Source organism: Sminthopsis crassicaudata, chromosome 2 (assembly GCF_048593235.1).
Source record: "Sminthopsis crassicaudata isolate SCR6 chromosome 2, ASM4859323v1, whole genome shotgun sequence".
Lineage (NCBI taxonomy): Eukaryota > Metazoa > Chordata > Mammalia > Dasyuromorphia > Dasyuridae > Sminthopsis > Sminthopsis crassicaudata.
The window spans coordinates 537,919,822-537,938,407 of record NC_133618.1 but is presented as its reverse complement, the minus strand read 5'-3'; the positions used below and the strand labels follow the sequence as shown (position 1 = coordinate 537,938,407).

The window sequence follows — 18,586 nt, the reverse complement described above, 5'->3', positions numbered from 1 at the left end:
AGTATGTTGTAGAATAAAACAATGTTTTGCCATATCAACTCATGAAGATATCTACTAAGGCATGTAATACTTGTGTTATACAACTGTTTGTTAAACATACATATACATATATACAGTAAAATAGTCATACTGATGAAGTCACATCTTGAAATCACAGTATTGACATTAAGAACAAACAGTACAGGGGGCAGCTAGGTGGCACAGTGGATAGAACACTAGCCTTGAATGCAGGAGGTCTCAGACACTTAACACTTCCTAGCTGTGTGACCCTGGGCAAGTCACCCCAGCCTCAGGGAAAAAAAAAAAAAAGAAAGAAAAGAAACAAACAGATTTACTATTTATTACAAATTGTTGTGGGTGCAGTGCAGTTTTGCACACAATGAATGCTCAATAAATGGTGTTTATTATTGTTAGTGTTACTTGAAATCTGTCAGTGCACATTGTTATAAATATGATGGTTGAATTTATAATATATCAATAAGCTATTTTTAAAAGTTATTCAATTTTTTTTCTTTCCCAGAGCATATCATGTCCCAAGTGGAAAAATATTAGCTGTAAAGGTAAGTTGTGAATGAGGTTCTATTATTTTGTTCTCCATTTAAAAAAAATATATATTCTGAATGCAAACTTTTGTCTTACTCTGCCTGATGCTTGCTATACTTTTATATTATATTGAGACTTATTTATTATATTTATATTTTAAATATACCTTTTAAAACATAACATTATATTCAAACCACATTCAAACTTGATATGTAATAGGTATTTAATAAATGTTTTCTGACTTACTGACATTATCCAAAAGTTATAGCAAAAATCTGGGGCATTCGGTAATTGCTGAAGAGAGGTTAAGATATCTATCAACTTAAGACAGTAGTTAGAACTACCTGTGTCCTCTTTTGGAATTCCAAGCACCTACTCATATTTGCCTTAGACTTTAGCATGCTAAATTAGGAAATTAGGAGCAGCAGCAATTTGTTGTGGTTCCAGTAGTATAAGGCATTTTAAATATAACAGAATAATAAAATTTACATTGCTAAAATTGTTCTTACATAAGAATCACCCCAAAATAAGTGAATGAAAAATTTAGCTATTTTAGTCATCATATCTATTCCTTTTTTCAGACACTTGGCTCTAAAACTACGTTCAGTGATATTTTTAGTCTAGTAGTTTTATTTTTTAAGTTGCCCCAAAGTTTACTATTAGAGATATTTGCCAAAAGATAAACCCTGTGTATTTTAGGTTTTGAAGAAAAATTAAAACTCATCTAGTCCCAACTTCATCATTTTAAAAATAAAGGAAACTGAGTTGTAGAGAGTCTAAATTTCTAATTATTAATAGAATCAATTCTCTATCTGAATTTATATTTTCAGCCAATGTTCAGTCTTGACATTTTATTTTAATATTATCTACTATTCTCTCTAAATCCAGTCTTTTCATTACTCTGCATATACTTCACACATTTTTTACTGTTGTCATTGAAACCTCATAAGTGATTTGACTGTAGATATTAAGAAAATTAATAAACATTTCTTTAGATTTATTTTCTTTATTTTCATATTTGTCTCTTGTTTAATTCCTGTTAGAATATAAACTTCTTGAGTAGAGATTTTCATTCTTTGTATTTCTATCTCTAGCACAAAGAACAGTGCCTCATACAGAGTAGGCACTAAATAAATGTTCTTGACTGGTTTCCATAAACTGATATCCTATGGATGCAGAGAAAAGTTAGGTTGTTATTTCACATGTTTTTTGGTAAATATAATTAATTCTCAGTTATTTACAAAAATAAAGAAGAACAATAATACTTATAATCTGAGATTCATTTATATTTGTCTTTATATTACATTTTTTTAACAGTAGATTTGCCCAGTTGCGCTTTGTTTGAGCTAATAATATATAATATAATTTATTTTATATTTTCTGAATAATACTTTCAATTACAGCTTTTAGAATAAGTAATTCTAGAATAGTGTAGAATAAGTGGTAACATATACTACAATCATATAATACAATAAGTAGTATGGAATAAATGAATAAGTGGACATGCTGTTTTAGAATTGACAAATATAAATCAATCATAATAGAAGATTTTGTCATTATCACATCCCTAATTTTGTTTTATTTTTTAAAGAAACAGACTGGATTTGTAAAACTCTTCACTAAATTGTGTTATTCTGGCTGCATATACATGTGATTTGCTCATCTATCATAAAGATTATAGAGTGAACTGCAGACCAACAATGAAAAGGACAATAAAGAGTACGATCACTGAAAACTTATGAAAGAATAAGCTTTTGAGGGAAAAAACCATGAATCCTTTAAAAAGAAATCATACTAATATGTTAGAGTTCTTTAAAAGATTGGGGGCTTGGAAAGGAGGGTGAGTAAAGCATATGGGCAGGAGCAGGTGGGAATGGTCATAATAGAGTTAGCCTTTCAGAAGAGATAGGTAGCATATTAAACTGGATATTGGAGGAAGGCTTCTGTTATATGTAGGAAGGTTATTTAGAGAATTGGAACTAAATATTACTGCTCTGAATTGAAAAGCCTAACTGTGGGGTTGTGCCTGAATTTTTCTAAAGGAAGGGTCCTTTTAACTTTTTATAAATGTACTAAAGTGAAACATCCATGTTTGTAGAGGACAGTGATTTCATCTGGGTAATGAAACAGCTTTATAAACAGAAGTAAATTATGAAAAGAAAATTTATGATTAGGCAAAAATGTAGCACCACCTTCCTACCCTTGCCCATGTGTTCATAAGGAGCACATTGCTCAGTGTACAGTAAGTTTAGAAAAAATAGTACAAATAAGAACTGATCAATTTTAAGCTGCTTATTATCATCTAGGAAAGAGATCTAGAAATAATAGAAGAAATCATATTTTTCTAGTACATCAATCCCACTGTTCATTTGGAATCCCCATCTAATCTGTAGTCAACCATTTTAATGATATTATAGAATTATAGATTTAGAGATGTGAGAGACCTCAACTTACCTATTCCCTCCTACTCTTATCACCTTATACATAATTTTATGGATGATGACACTGAGTCTCAAAGAAAAGTGACTCATCCAAAGTCACACAGATAGTAAGTGGTGGAACTGGGATTTGAACACAAATCCACAAACTAAGCACTTTTTTTCTTATAATAATAGCTTTATATTTTTCCAACTATATGCAAAGGTAGTTTTAAAGTTCACCCTTGCAAAACCTTGTGTTACAAACTTTTCTCTTTCCCTCCTTTTCTCCCTCCTCATCTGGACAACAAGTAATCCCATATAAGTTAAACATGTACAATTCTTCTAAACAGCTTTCCACTTTTATTAAAACACCTTTTTTTTTTTTTTTTTTTTTTTTTCCCCTGCAGCTCTTTCTTGACTCCTATGGCTTCAGTTTTCACTTCTGTTCAAATAATTTCCAAATCTTTGACTCTAACCCTGACCACTACCAAGTCCTCATCTAGCATTTCTGATGACTTCATGCTGTGGCTTGGGAATCCTGCTAGTTAACACCGGAAGTTCATTACATCTAAAATCTAAGTTATTATATACATAAAAATAACTTCTCCCCCTGACTTTCTGTATTTTAATGGTACACTCAATCTCCTCTTTATTCAGAGCTAAAGCTAAGTAGTCATCTTTGATCCTTTTCTTTCCTACCACAACCACTTGCCAAATTCTATTGATTCTTTTTTTTTTTGACTGTTTGATGAATTTGTTCCATTCATGCTGTTTCCATTGCTGTCACCTGATTTCAGCTCCATATTAACTGTCTCCTGGATTATTCCAGTGGCCTCTTACTAGTTTCCTATCTCCTGCTTCTCTGGTTATTCCTGCTTTAAATCCCTCCTATATACTATTTTAAAATTAATGTTCTTAAAATATAGTCTAAATCTTTCCTATCTTAAAAAGCTGTAATAATTCTCTCCTTCCTTACCAAAGCCCCACTCTTTTAATTAGCCTGTCATTTAAGGCCCTCCAAAGTTTGACTTTGAGTCAGCAGATGGCAAAGCAGACAGATTGCCAGGCCTTGAAGTCAGGAAGATTCATCATCAAGTTTGGCCTCACACACTTATTAGTTCTATGATCCTGGGCAAATCATTTAACCCTGTTTGCTTCAATTTCTTAATATGTCAAATGAGCTGAAGAAAGAAATGACTGATTATTCTAAATGTTTTTGCCAAGAAAACACCAAAAAGGGGTCATAAAAAGTTGGACACAACTGAAAAGCCTAAATAACAACAAAAGATTTTAATCCAGGCTGCTTTTCCTGGCTTATCTCTTCTGATTCCTATATAATTTACCCTGTGTTTTAGCCAGACTGCACTATTTGTCATTAATTGAGCTCATACTGAATTGTATTGCCTTTATGCCTTTGCTTTTGCCCCTTGGCTTGGAATGCCTTCCTCCTCTTTCCCACCCCATCTCTGTCTGTTGAAATCCTATCTCCCCTTCAAGGTCTAGTTCAGATGCTACCTCTTCATCTCAGATCTCTGTTTTCTGGACACCTGTTGTACTTTGCAAATCTCTTAGGAAATTACTTTGTGTTATAATTATTAGCATATGTGTCTTACCTCCCACACTTTGGAATCCCTTAAGCACTATTTAAATGAGTTTTTTTAGTATATATCCTTAGAAGCATGTCTTTTTTTCCCCCTACTTCACTGTGCCTAATACAGTATCATTTTCATATTAGGTGTTCAATAACTATTTGTGGAAGCAACCAACTTCCAAAATGTGTCAAGGTACTATCATTGACAGCAAAATAGTGAACTTTATGATTCTCTGATCTTAGCCAGTTGTCATTTATTATTACTAGTAGACAAGATGAAATGAAGGGTTTGAAGTACATTTAGTTTTTCCTGAGTTTACTTCTGGCTTTTCATTTGACTTTGAAAATAGCATTTGTATCTCAGTGACTTCAACTGTGAAATAAGGATGCCATGTGTCACAAAAGTATATTGTAAAGAATAATGAATCAGTCCTTCCTCCCCCCACCCCCCCAAAAAAATCAACTATTGGGCTTTGGTGACTCTCTAGAATGAGTGAAATTCATTTTCCCAAGTGAGATGATCAGTTAGATCCATAGCTGCAGGAGCAATTAGACATAACCCTAGAAAAAGTTTTTTTCCCCTTTATGTAAAAAATACTAACAAATGTTACATACAGTAACTTCTTTAACATACTCACTAGATTAATAAAGGCTAAAACCCTGTTTAATGTTCTCCTTTCTGAATTAAATTTCATAATTGACTGATATCAAAGGCAACAATAAATATTTGTGATTTTGGGTACCCAGGGGAAAAAAAATCAATGATGAAATGTCTGGTTTTCATCATTGTAAAAAAAAAAAAAAGGGGGGGGGGTTAAGAATGTAAAGCAAATTAAATTTCAGGGAAAAAAAAATAAAAGTTCCCTTAATTTTGCAGCCATAAAATTTAGAAATCTTTTCACTAAAGAAAACATACTGAAAGAAATACTAATCACAAATGCACTTCAGGGTAATTACTTGACAATGACTATAATTCATGAAACCTATTAGTAACTACCATTTTTATTATAGGTGGTCTTGAAAATTGCAAATAAATAGAGCAAGAAAAACATATAAAATACTGTTATCCAACTTGCAAACTAAACCTTTTTACACCATTAAAGTATTCTATAAAAATCTTTCAGCTAGGTAATGCTTGGAGGATTTAATGGATTCCCCAGTATTGCTTTTTTTTTTTTTTCCCCCTAATTGGGAAAAATCCATCTACAAGGGGAAAAAAAAATCATAGTATATAGTATGTAGCATACACTGATTATCATTCTTCGACTGCTTTGGGTTTCTGCTGTTCTTAAACTAGCATTTAAATGGACCATTTGATTAATCATTTGTATACTGACTGTAATCCTCCCAAATTTCCTTTCTGAGTTGTACATACTGTAAAAGACAATTATGTCGCCACAGATTAAATAAGTGAATTAAAAGAGAATAGCAGCTTAATTTGACCTGTGATTTTGCTCTCCTTCTCTTCAGTAGAACGTGTGCCACTCTAGCAAATAAATGAAGTCATCCATGACAGCTTGTGATGAATTGCCGTATTTATACTGTATATTTTAATAGCCTCACACTAATTTAAATTGAGCACAGAGTAAATTATAATTCAGTCTCTTGACTGCTTGTATTTAACTTGACAACTCATCTTTATTTGTCCTGGAGGTGTAGTAGAGAGCAGAAGAAATGTACTCAGGTATTTCATGCTTAGGTTTAACTCTTTGTCTGTGAAATGCTTAATATTCAAATACTTTTCTCTTTGGACTGTTTAACCCCAGATGAGAGGTACAAAGAGAGAGTTACCCACTTCAATCTTGTCTCAGCTGTCCCATCCTTTGAGATTGTTTTTTTTTTTTTTTTTTCAGATACTTTAAACAAATTTAATATTTTGCTGATAATTGCTTAATATTTTGTTCATGGTCTGCATCCAATAAGAAATTGATTTTATATCTTAGCATTTTAATGATCACTCACAAGAATACATGAGATAATGAAAATAAACTTCACCTATAGTAATAAATCTCCCAGAAGCACTATAATTTAAGGATCAACTTTATTTTCCTGTACTAGATCCTCCAAATGACGTTATCTACTTTCTTATCCACTGTGGAGTCAAGAATTCTCAATTCTAGAATACTGCTGATTAAAAATAAAGTAAAATAAACATTTGTATTTAGAAGATTTGTACCATAACATGAAACCAGCATGTCAGGCTTAAATACATTGAATTTATAGAATCTAAATCAGCAAAATAGACTTGAAAGAATTAGAATTCTGGTTGATTTTTTTTTTCCATTTTACCTCTTAGTATTTGAAATAGTGCTGGAAGAGTAAAATATATCCATTTTCCCTATTCAAAAACATCTAACCATGAAGATTAGAGTTGTAATGTGAATTTTGATTTAATTCCAAAAAGCTAGACGCATTTACATAATGTGAATGAATTATTATAAGTGATAATAACTTGATAATGCTATATTTGATAGTAGTCATGCTAAGCATTAAGTGAATTTTGAAACCCTTAAGATTTAAGCCTAGTTTATTAGAAGAAAATAGTCTGTGTCTGAAATAGGCTTTCTATATTTTCATATTATAATAGTTCAAGATTGATACTGTGCTAGAAGAATTTATTTTGTTGCTAAGTTTTCTACAGTCAGAAAAAATGTAAGTGAATATTGTTGGCAAATGACTATTGATCGAAGGAAGTGTGTTAAATGTTTCTTGGCAGGACCTGTATTACACTTACAATCTAGTTTGGTGAGAGCTTTTATAAATAACCCTAAAGCAAACTCTTGATAGAAACTAGTTATGCTTTTTGCTTTTTTTCTACCTTAGATGGATGTCAATACTCTAAGATATGTGTTTGGAAATTGCCCTTTTTTCCTCACTTGGTTCTATCAGCAGGAAGGAGTCCATAATTTATGTTCTTTTAATTCTACAACATGATTACATTTACTTTCCTTTTCTAAGATAAAGTGAAGTTTAACTATTGGGTGGTATATACTAGTGTGGCAGGATAGTAAGTGCATTTAGTGTTATTTTGGAAATCTAAACTTGAAGTTCTTTTCCCAGATTGCCTCGAGTAAGAAATCTTTATTCAAAAAAAAAAAAAAAAAGCCTTTCTACACTTTTCTTCTCATTAGGTAAATCTTTTTATATAAAAGAGTAATCACTGTCCTTACATTAATCTTAACTGAAGAACCAAGTAAAATTTAAATAATTGGTCATCTTTTTATATATAATAAATGCTTGAGAAGACATATACTTTCATCAATGTGTACTATCTCCCTTACACGTCTAACAGTATTTTTAAAGAAAATTAAACATAGGTCTTTGTGTAATAAAGTATTTTATATTCATTTGTTTAATTGCCTTGCAATTATTTTTTAATATTAATTACTTTATTAACATATATATGTATTTAATTAATAATAATTGAATACTTTTTAATATGTTTGGAAGCACCAGAGAGTAGTGGGAAAAGCCCTGGAATAGAAGTCTGGGAGGGCTTAGAGACTGACTTCTGTTCTATACTTAGTAGTTATGTGAACTGAGCATATTTCTTTATCTCTGTGGACTTTATTTTCTTTATCCATAAAATGAGAATTGATGTAGAACAAGGATTCTTAATATGAGATCTGTGAACTTATCTTAAATGATATTTTGATAACTATATAACAATATTATTTCCTTTGTAATTTTATGTATTTTATATTGTATTTTTAAAAACATTATTCTGAGAGGGGATCCACAGACCTCCGTTGACAGCCAGAGGTTTTTATGATACAAAAAATGGGGAATAGCCTCTGGTTTAGTTAGTCTTTAAAGTTTTTTCCAGTTCTAAAACTTCTTTGGTCCTTTTCCATATCACACTGTAAAAGCAAAGCTTTATATTTTTCTCCTAACTGTGCCCCCCCCCCCCAAAAAAAAGAAGATTTGGATGACTTATTTGTTTTTACAAACAAAGGACCAACTTTAAATGACATTTATATGTCATCCTGTGTGCTTATCTTCCAGTGTGTGAATCACAACACATTCTCTTTTAATGGTTTGAGGGTTAATAGGTACAACTCACTCCTATTTTCCTTCTCTGAAAATAACCAATATGGCCAAAATAGGGTGTATAAATTAAGGGTGTTATAACTTAACTGACTTTTAAAGCCATTAATGCTGACCTTGGAGACCTGGCTTTTTTCCCTATCCCATCAATCATTTCTGTACCACTTCCCCCACTCCAAAGGAATAGATAGATGTGTATATGCAGTTTGTTATAAGGATGAGGTGGTGATGGTGGTAGAGAATCATTTTTTAAAATTCTTTTATTTTTTAGTAGTTGTACACAAGTTTTCATTTGAAAGAGGACAAACAGGAAATAATTGGCTTTTTTTCCCCTGTTTTAGGTGATATTGCTAGATATTACACTGGAACTTCAAAAACAAATTATGTCTGAATTGGAAATTCTTTATAAGGTAATCATTTTCCCAGTAATCATTTTTTAAACATGTTTTCAGTATTACTTTTTTTTTTTTTAACCAAGCTACTTTTTTTTCTTATTTCTTTTATAGTGTGATTCATCATATATCATAGGATTTTATGGTGCATTTTTTGTAGAAAACAGGATTTCAATATGTACAGAATTCATGGATGGTGAGTTTTACATTTTGCATCATTCCTAAATAGCTTTATTGACGTTGCAATTTAAAATGTTCATTTGCTATAGCCATTGAGAGGATGTTAAAAATAATTAAAACATATTAATAGTTACCTCTTCTTCTACCCTAAAATCAACCTAGTGGTTTTGATTACTAGTGTTAAAATTTTTAGCAGTGCTATATTTTCCAGAATGTAATTTCCTTTACTTTTATTGAAAATGTAAGTAGAACAGATTAAATGCTAGTCTAATCTGTGGTTTGATATTTGATTCTTCTATACAATCTGTCTTTACTGACAAAACAGCTGTTCTGTTCTTTTAATGTTTCAATAGCCAAAACAGATTTTCTTTTAAAGAAATCTATTAACCCAATGTCCTGTGTCTTTCAGTGAGAAATCGGTTCTTAATTGCAAGATAAGAAATTGTTTTTCAACACAGCTGTTTAACCAAGCTGCATTTAGTTTTCTTTGGACCTTACCCCTATTTCTTCCCATCTGTATTTTTCACTCATAACCATTCTGGAGTATTTTTTTCAGTCTCACTATCAAGGCAATATATAGATTTCCCAGCATTTTACCAATGAAATTAGGTAATCACTGTTTTTTTCCACCATCTTTAAGTCTGAACATGTCTGTTAAGTGACATGTTTAGTGTCTGACCCATTAAAACTTATCTTTTTTCATACATTAAAGTCTCCATTTTCATGTTCTCAGTACATTCTAGAATTTTTTATGATCCAGTATTTGATATCATACTAAGGTGTGTATTTTAATTGTTATATATATGGTTTTCTAAGACAAAATTCAGCCATGTTAGCTATCGAAAATTAAATGTCTTAGAACCATATATTTAATGTGTCTTATGCAACAAGCTACATGGTGGCAACATAAATCTGAGTCATGCTTAGAATCTTATTAAAAGATCTAAATTCTTCAGTTCCATTTTTTAACATTTAATGTTTTCTCTCTTCAAATACTTTTCATTGAATATTTAACATACTCCTCCATGGTCTTTTGTGATTTTTTTCATTACCTGTTTTTACAGGGCCTCACTTATATGCTATTTCATCCACAAAATCTTTTCTGAGATCGTCCAGTCAAAATTAATTTCTTCCTTTTCTGAATGTTCATAACATTTGTTTGTGACTTTTACTATTTATCATGCTTAATTCTGCGTTGTATTTTTCTTTATGTCTTATGTCTCCTACTAGATTGGAAACTTTTAGAGGGCAAAAACCTGGCTAATCTCTCTTTTTATCTCTATATCTATGGCACATAGCAAACATTAAATAAACATATTTAATATTTAAGTTGATTTTATTTAAATGATAATCATGGGCATAAAATATACTCAATTGAAAAATGATTAAGAAACAAGCTTTAACAGTTTTCTATAGCTCTACACATTTATATATACATAATTTCTTCAGAGAACACTTAAGATCTACTCTTTTATTTATGTATATTTCCAAAGTACTTAACTCAGTAAAGTGAAGCCTTGAAGGACCACCTCAAATAAAATATTTCCTATGCACATGCTAAAATTACATATGACTTTGATAGATATGATAACTAATAAAATTTTCAGCCACCTACTGAATTTTAACTAAGCTTAAAAGAAAAAGAGATATGCTTATATAAGGCAGTTGCTAGTGACTTGTTAAGTGTCCTGTACATTCAGAATGAAGGATTTATATTGGTAGTGAGTTTCTCCAAAATGCTTCTCTTTATAACTGATAATTTAATTGCATTGAATTCTTGAATACATTTAAGGTCTTTTCATTGAATTCCAATCCAATTGGAAATTGAATTCCAATTTCATTGAATTCCTCCAGTGCAAAGGAGATTGGTTTAACCATCCATACTTGAAAAGCCAAAATGGATGAAAAATGCATATTGACCAGACTGTAATACATAATCTGTTAACATTTTAGAAGATAGATATTTAGAGAGACTTCTCAGTGACAATGAGATAGACACGATTTCCTGGGAAGAGATAAAATTGGATTGCATTTAGAAAATTGCCAGGTGCTTTCAGTGATATCTAATGCTTGCTGTTGCAAAAGCTCTTTCTTAACATACTAATATGCTCCTGTTATTTGACTATAAATTACAAAACACCATGATTTCAGAATTACAAGTAACCCAAAGGATAATCAAAAGAGCCATGGTGGATTAAAGGAAGTTGCAGTATATTGTCAGTAATGACATGCAGAAGTAACTTAGGAGATCTCATCACAGAAGTGTTAGATTGGAAAAGAAAGGATAATCATCAATTAAAAAGAAGGAAAATCAGCAGAGTGGAAAATAGTCCAAAAATTGATGCCTCTGAGGTTTCAAAATAGTGAAAGGATAGATGGAAAAGCTTATTTGATGGTATATAAAGCAAATAAAGTCAACAGAACCAGAATGATCTACACAGGGATATAGTTCTGTGTTCTAAAAAGAAAAGGCAAGCAAGGAGAGAAGAAAAACAGGACCAAAAGTGATAGAACTTTGAGAAAACTTGGAATGGACAAGGCATAAATGCACTTTTCTTATCATTTGGCTTTTGCTAAACATTCATTAATGGATAAGATTTTATCCTTTGTTTTCTATATTTACTTTTGTTTTATTTTTTAATATTAAAAAAAAAACAGGCTAAGATATCTAACCCAAGCTAGATCTACCATACTGAATTTATGAAAAGGATTGAAAAAGAATTTTATATAACATAAAAAAGTGAGAGCAGTTTCTACTTACTGAAATGAAGGGAGCCCTCACACCAAAAACATCTCAGATCCACCAGTCTATAATGGAAGCCTTCTCTAAAATTTGTACTCAGGAATATAAAATCTAAACTTGCAATAAGATTATAATCGTAATTAATTTCTTTTCTTTAAAATTAAGTGATTTGTTTCAAATAAATAAAAACAGTAATAAGAGAATCAATTAGGTGACATAGTAGGTGGAGTGCTGGACTTAGGGGCAGAAAGACTTGAGTTCAAATTTGGCTTTTGTTGGAATACACAGGAGCCACCTGACAGTGACTGCTGGAGATCCAACCCAGACCTACAGAATGAATCTCCTCTTGTGAGAGGATGACAAGGAGACTGAGAAGCAGTTGCTATTTTTTGACCTCTCTGAATGAGAGGCCATTGCATTGTCTGACCACTTTCCTCTTCCCTCTGCCTCCAATTTATCTCATTCCCAGTCCTCAACACCTGTGTCAGCAAAAGTTGCCCTGCAACTCCTTCAGATACTGTGATCCACAGCTGGGGAAGCTCTTGGAGAATCGTGGATTTGATTGTCAAAGCATATGTGAACTACAGGCTTCAGTTACTGTATGACTCTGGGCAAATCACTTACCTTCTCTCTGCTTCTGTTTCCTCAACTGTAAAATGGAGATTATAATAGCACTTACCTTCCAAGGTGGTTGTGAGGATAAAATAAAAAGATATCTATAAAATGTTCTGTAAATTTTAAAGCACAATATGAATGATTGATATTAATATAGTCTTTTTATTTAGAATGTTTATTTCATGTCTATCATGTGACTTCAATTAAATTTAGCATATATTTATTTAACACCTATTGTATGTAAAGTACTATGATAGGCACTGAGACACAAAGACTTAAAAAAGTAGGTGATGTTTTATGAAAGTGACCTAATGTATACACATATAAGTATAAGATGGTTTGAGTAGGAGAATGAGAAAGTTCTAAGAATTAGAGAAAAAGGAAAGAGTTGATAGAGATGGTAGCATCTCAGCTTTAAAGGAAGCTAAATATTCTGAGAATAGAGATAAGGAGAGAGAGAGAGAGAGAGAATGCCAGGCATGGAAAAGCATAAAGGATTGCTCATAATATTATGAGCATTTACCAAATGGATGTGGCATATATTTTTTCATTTTATATTATGAACATTAATTATTATTATTAATTATTATTATTATTATATTATGAACCAAATGTGAGATGATCTTCTCCTTCCAGGAGATGTCACTTTAGTCAGCTTTCTGTCTATTTGACATTTCAGATACATCCATCCACTCAAGCTGGGTACCTTTTGTCACCATTAGCATGTTTCTGTAAGGTGACTGACTAGGCATGATCCATGGAACTGACTGAAACTCACTGGCTCTTGGGGCCAGTAGCTTTGGTCCTGTTGTCTTTGTGATCAAACCAGATGAACTAATCATACATTGGGTTTATAAATGCATTGAACACTCAAATTAGAAATTAGACTTCCACATCTGTTTAAAAGTAATGTTGCATAGCAATGGAATTTGGAAAGAAAAAAAAAACTACAAAAGTATATGTATTCACATGAAAATAGGATGTTGTTTAAAAAAAAAAAAAAGGATTAGGCTAAAATTACAAAGTCCACGTTCTGGTACTCACTCATTGGATCTTACACAAGTCATTTCACTTCCTTGGGCCTCAGTTTCTTCATCTGAAAAATGAGAGTAGAACTCAATGGTTTGTTCCAGCTCTAAGTTGGTACTGTTCTAGGAGCTTTTGTGATTCTAAGAATTCCACCCAGAAATAGACTATTCATCTGTGTCTAAAAGGGAGGGGGGAGAAGAGGAAATATGGCCATAATGAACTGAAATCAGAAACCCTTAAATAGTCCCAGTGTAAACCAACATTTTTAGTTCATTCATGGAATTTTCACTTCATGCTACTTGAAGTCTATAGGACCTTTGTGATTCATGTTCCATTGTCTTTTTTTTTTTAGAGTAGACTTAACATATTCACTTGAAACTGTTGGTTCTTATTTTATCCTATATTCTAGAATAATTATGCCACATCCATTTAAGTCATATTATCACTTCTGACATCCTCTAAAGTCCTCTTCCATTGTGGGATGATGATGACTGTTTCTGTGGGACTATATCAGAGGAGTGTAAACCTTGGCAGGTCCTACCAAGCTACAAAGGCTTTAAGAATATATACCTGGCTACGGATTATGTTTCTCTTGTCAAAAATCATCCTAAGTGGGGACAGACTTATTAATGTTAGCATGCACGAAGTAGTTTTTTTTTGTTGTTGTTTGTTTGTTTTTAAACATACCTACTCATGAATTTGATATATTAAGGTGGGGAGATACTATTGACAGAGCAATGGAAGGAATACCAACACCAGTAAAATCATATATCATTGAAGTAAACATTGCTTCTGACTTTCATCTGTAATTAGTGTTTCAAAGATAAGGTATACCCCAATATTGCAAGAACCAGCTGTGTTAAACAGTATTTTATATAGATGATATCTGAAGAATGGGAAATAACTGAGATTAGAGGAAATTTCAACACAGCTGTGTTGTCAGGCTCCTGGTGGCTCTCCTGGGGACTGACAGAGCTTGGATAGAGAGCTAGGGAAGACAAGTGGACTGGAGGCTGAAGCACAAGCCCTTGGACTCAGATTTGTTCATCCCATCCCATATCAACTTGGTGGCAGGGTTGTCCTCCTTAGCTTCTCCACTGAAACCAAGACTCTGGAAGGCCTCTAAGAAAGCTGACTGGGCCCGAGGCTTCTATGCTCTACACTGAGCATAAAACAATCATTATATCACTAGGAAACCATTATTTATTGTAAGATTAAATCAATCATAATGAACTTAGAGAACTGTTAAGCACCGTGCTAAACTAAATAACCATTGTCTCATCAATTCCACTGAATTACCACCTTGTAAGACTCCTTGTTTCAAGTTCAGAGTTCTGGCCCATAACAAATGCCTACCCAGATTTTGATGTTTAAAGATCAATTTAAGGGAAAGGAGGCTAGCAAAATTACTTCTGTTTTCATTTTTACCACTGGTTCTGAATAATTGAAATAATTTCTGATAGATGAACCAAGTAAATATTTGCCTGGCTTTACGAAACCTTACTATATGAAAATCCATATTGAAAAAGTAACTACCTTTATATATAAGGAGTAATTTTGGTTGTATAGAAAGATTCAATTTAGGTTTTCAAATGAGTCCCCAAAGGTTGTTACATAACCATAGCCATATATTATTAAGATTATTCAGGCAGGAGTGTAATGAATGAATTATTCTTATCTTAAAACAAAACCTTAAAATCCCCAACTTGGTCTATCCAACCACACAAGTGCTTAGCTACATTGTAATATCTCTACTCTGTTTTGTGGCTAAATTCCTTGAGAAGATCCCTTGCAGTCACTCTCCACTTCCTCTCTTCTTACCCTTTTCTAAATTCTTGGTCATTTGGCTTCCAACCTTATCACTTTACTGAAACTACTCTTTCCAAACTTACCAGTGGTCTTTTGGTTGTCAAATTCAATGACTTTTTCTTAGTCCTCATTCCTTTTGACTTCTCTGCAATGTTTAACAGTCAACCAACCTCTTCTCTTGGCTACACAACCTCTTTTGGTTCTCCTACCTTTCAGGCAGACTGCTTCTTCTCAGTCTTCTTTGTTAGATATGCATCCAGGTCACACTTGCTTAATGGAGGTGGCCCTTCAACTCTCTGTTCCAGATCCTTTTCTCTTCCTCTGTTTAACTCACTGATCTCATCCAGTTCCATGGGTTTAGTTATCATCTTCTATAAAGATGATTCTCAGAACAATTTATTCAGCCCTAACCTCTTCTGACTTCCAGGCTCACATCTCCAACTGCCTATTGAGCTTCGTGAATTAGATGTCCCACAGACAACTTAAGCAATCCTTCTAAAACTCAGCTCATTCATCTTTCCCTGCCCCTACCCCAGGATCCACTTTCCTAATCTCCCAGTTTTTGTTGAGGGCTCAACTCCTCATTCACTCACTATATATCTAGTTTGTTACCAAATTTCCACCTTTGGGGTATCTTTTGTATATATCTCTTTCTTTCCTAGGATGCTGCCCCAAACCTGGTGTAGGCTCTTATCACTTTACATCTGGACTATTATAATAGTCTTTTGCTTGATCTCCCTTCCTCTTCTCTCCTCATCCTAGTCCATCTTCCACTCAGCTGTCAAATTGGTTTTCCTGAGACATAAGTATGTCCATGTTACTCCCCTCTTAAGTCAACTCTCGTGGCTTCCCATTACCTCCACAATCAGATATAAAATCCTCTGGCCCCTACTTTCTTTCCAGTCTGTTTATACTTTACTCCCCTATATATATGTCATATTATTATTGGCTTCTTTATTCTTCCTCATGTAAGACACTCAATCTCCTGAATCATATGTTTTCTCTAGTTGTTTCTCATGCCTAAAATGTTGTCCCTCCTCTTCTCTGCTACCTGGATTCTGTTAGGGCCCAGCTAAAATCCCATCTTCCTGGCCCCCAATGCACCCAGTATATATCTTGTATTTATGCAGATCTTTACATTTTGTCTACCATTAGAATGTGAGTTCCTTACAGAAAGTTTTGCAAGGGTCATTGTTGAAAAATTACGCATGCATGTTTCATAAATAAAAAGCTTTAATTAAAATAAAATAAAATACATCGAGGCCAAAAAAAGAAAAGAAAAGAAAAAGAATAATCAGGCTGATTTCAGAAAAGCCTGGAAAGACTTACATGAGCTGTTGCTAAGAGTACAGAACCAAAAAAACACTGTACACAGCAACAAGAAAATTATATGATGCGTGTACAAAAATGTTTGTAGCAGCCCTTTTTGTAGTAGATGCCCATCTCTTGGAGAGTGGCTGAATAAGTTATGGTATATAAATGTTATGGAATAGGTGCCACAGCTATGTTATGGAATATTGAAAGAAACAATCAGCACAATGATTTCAGAGAGGCCTGGAGAAACTTACATGAACTGATGTTAAGTGAAGTGAGCAGAACCAAGCAACAGCAAGATTATACAGTGATTCATTGTGATGGAAATGGCTGTTTTCAACAGTCAGGTGATTCAGGCCAGTTCCAGTAGTGTTGTAATGGAGAGAGCCATCTGTGGGATGGCTGTGGGAACTGTGTGTGAATCATAACAGAATTTTCACTTTTGTTGTTGTTGTTTGCTTGCATTTTGTTTTCTTTCTAATTTTTTTCCTTTTTGATCTAATTTTTCTTGTGCAACATAACAATTGTGGAAATATGTATAGAAGAACTGCACATGTTTAATTTAACATATTGGATTAATTGCCTGTAGGGGAGGAAGTAGAGGGAAAAAAGGGAGGAAAAAATTGGAACACAAGGGTACTTACTACAAAGGTGAATGTTGAAAATTATCTATGCACATGTTTTTTTTTGGGGGGGGTTGTGGTAATTTTTTTTTATAATTTAATTTTTATTTTATTTTATAATTATAACTTTTTTTTTTGACAGTACATATGCATGGGTAATTTTTTACAACATTATCCCTTGCACTTACTTCTATTCAGATTTTTTCCCTTCCTCCCCCAACCCCCTCCCCCAGATGGCAGGCAGTCTTATATATGTTAAATATATTACAGTATATTATAGATACAATATATGTGTGTAGAACCGAATTTTTTGTTGCACAGGAAGAATTGGATTCAGAAGGTAAAAATAACAGTTTACACTCATTTCCAGTGTTCCTTTTCTGGATGTAGCTGATTCTGTCCATCATTAATCAATTGGAATTGGATTAGCTCTTCTCTATGTTGAAGATATCCACTTCCATCAGAATACATCCTCATACAGTATCATTGTTGAAGTGTATAATGATCTTCTGATTCTGCTCGTTTCACTTAGCATCAGTTAATGAAAGTCTCTCCAAGCCTCTCTGTATTTCTCCTGTTGGTCATTTCTTATAGAACAATAATATTCCATAACATTCATATACCATAATTTACCCAACCATTCTCCAATTGATGGACATTCATTCATCTTCCAGATTCTAGCCACTATGAAAAGGGCTGCCACAAACATTTTGGCACATACAGGTCCCTTTCCCTTCTTTAGTAGTTCCTTGGGATATAAGCCCAGTAGTAGTATGGCTGGGTCAAAGGGTATGCACAATTTGATAACTTTTGGGGCATAATTCCAGATTACTCTCCAGAATGGTTGGATTCTTTCACAACTCCACCAACAATGCATCAGTGTCCCAGTTTTCCCACAGCCCCTCCAACATTCATCGTTATTTGTTCCTGTCATCTTAGCCAATCTGACAGGTGTGTAATGATACCTCAGAGTTGTCTTAATTTGCATTTCTCTGATCAATAGTGATTTGGAACACTCTTTTATATGAGTGGAAATAGTTTTAATTTCATCATCTGAAAATTGTCTGTTCATATCCTTTGACCATTTATCAATTGGAGAATGGCTTGATTTCTTATAAATTAAAGTCAATTCTCTGTATATTTTGGAGATGAGGCCTTTATCAGAACCTTTAACTGTAAAAATGTTTTCCCAATTTGTTACTTCCCTTCTAATTTGTTTGCATTAGTTTTGTTTGTGCAGAAACTTTTTTTTTAAATAATTTTTTATTATATATTTTTTT

At 32.9% G+C, this 18,586-nt stretch overlaps 1 protein-coding gene across 5 annotated transcripts in view; it reads left to right on the top strand.

The window, feature by feature from the left end:
- Positions 1 to 18,586, top strand: part of MAP2K5 (mitogen-activated protein kinase kinase 5) — a 305,505-nt gene that overhangs the window by 132,053 nt on the left and 154,866 nt on the right. For all 5 annotated transcript variants that reach the window (XR_012486952.1, XR_012486953.1, XR_012486954.1 and 2 more), the window contains exons 9-11: positions 521 to 560; positions 8,943 to 9,011; positions 9,108 to 9,189. Coding sequence is in view for 2 of the 5 variants with exons in the window: in XM_074294728.1 (XP_074150829.1) it covers positions 521 to 560; positions 8,943 to 9,011; positions 9,108 to 9,189 (191 nt within the window). In the remaining 3 variants the exon portion in view is untranslated. The remainder of the gene's footprint in view (positions 1 to 520; positions 561 to 8,942; positions 9,012 to 9,107; positions 9,190 to 18,586) is intronic.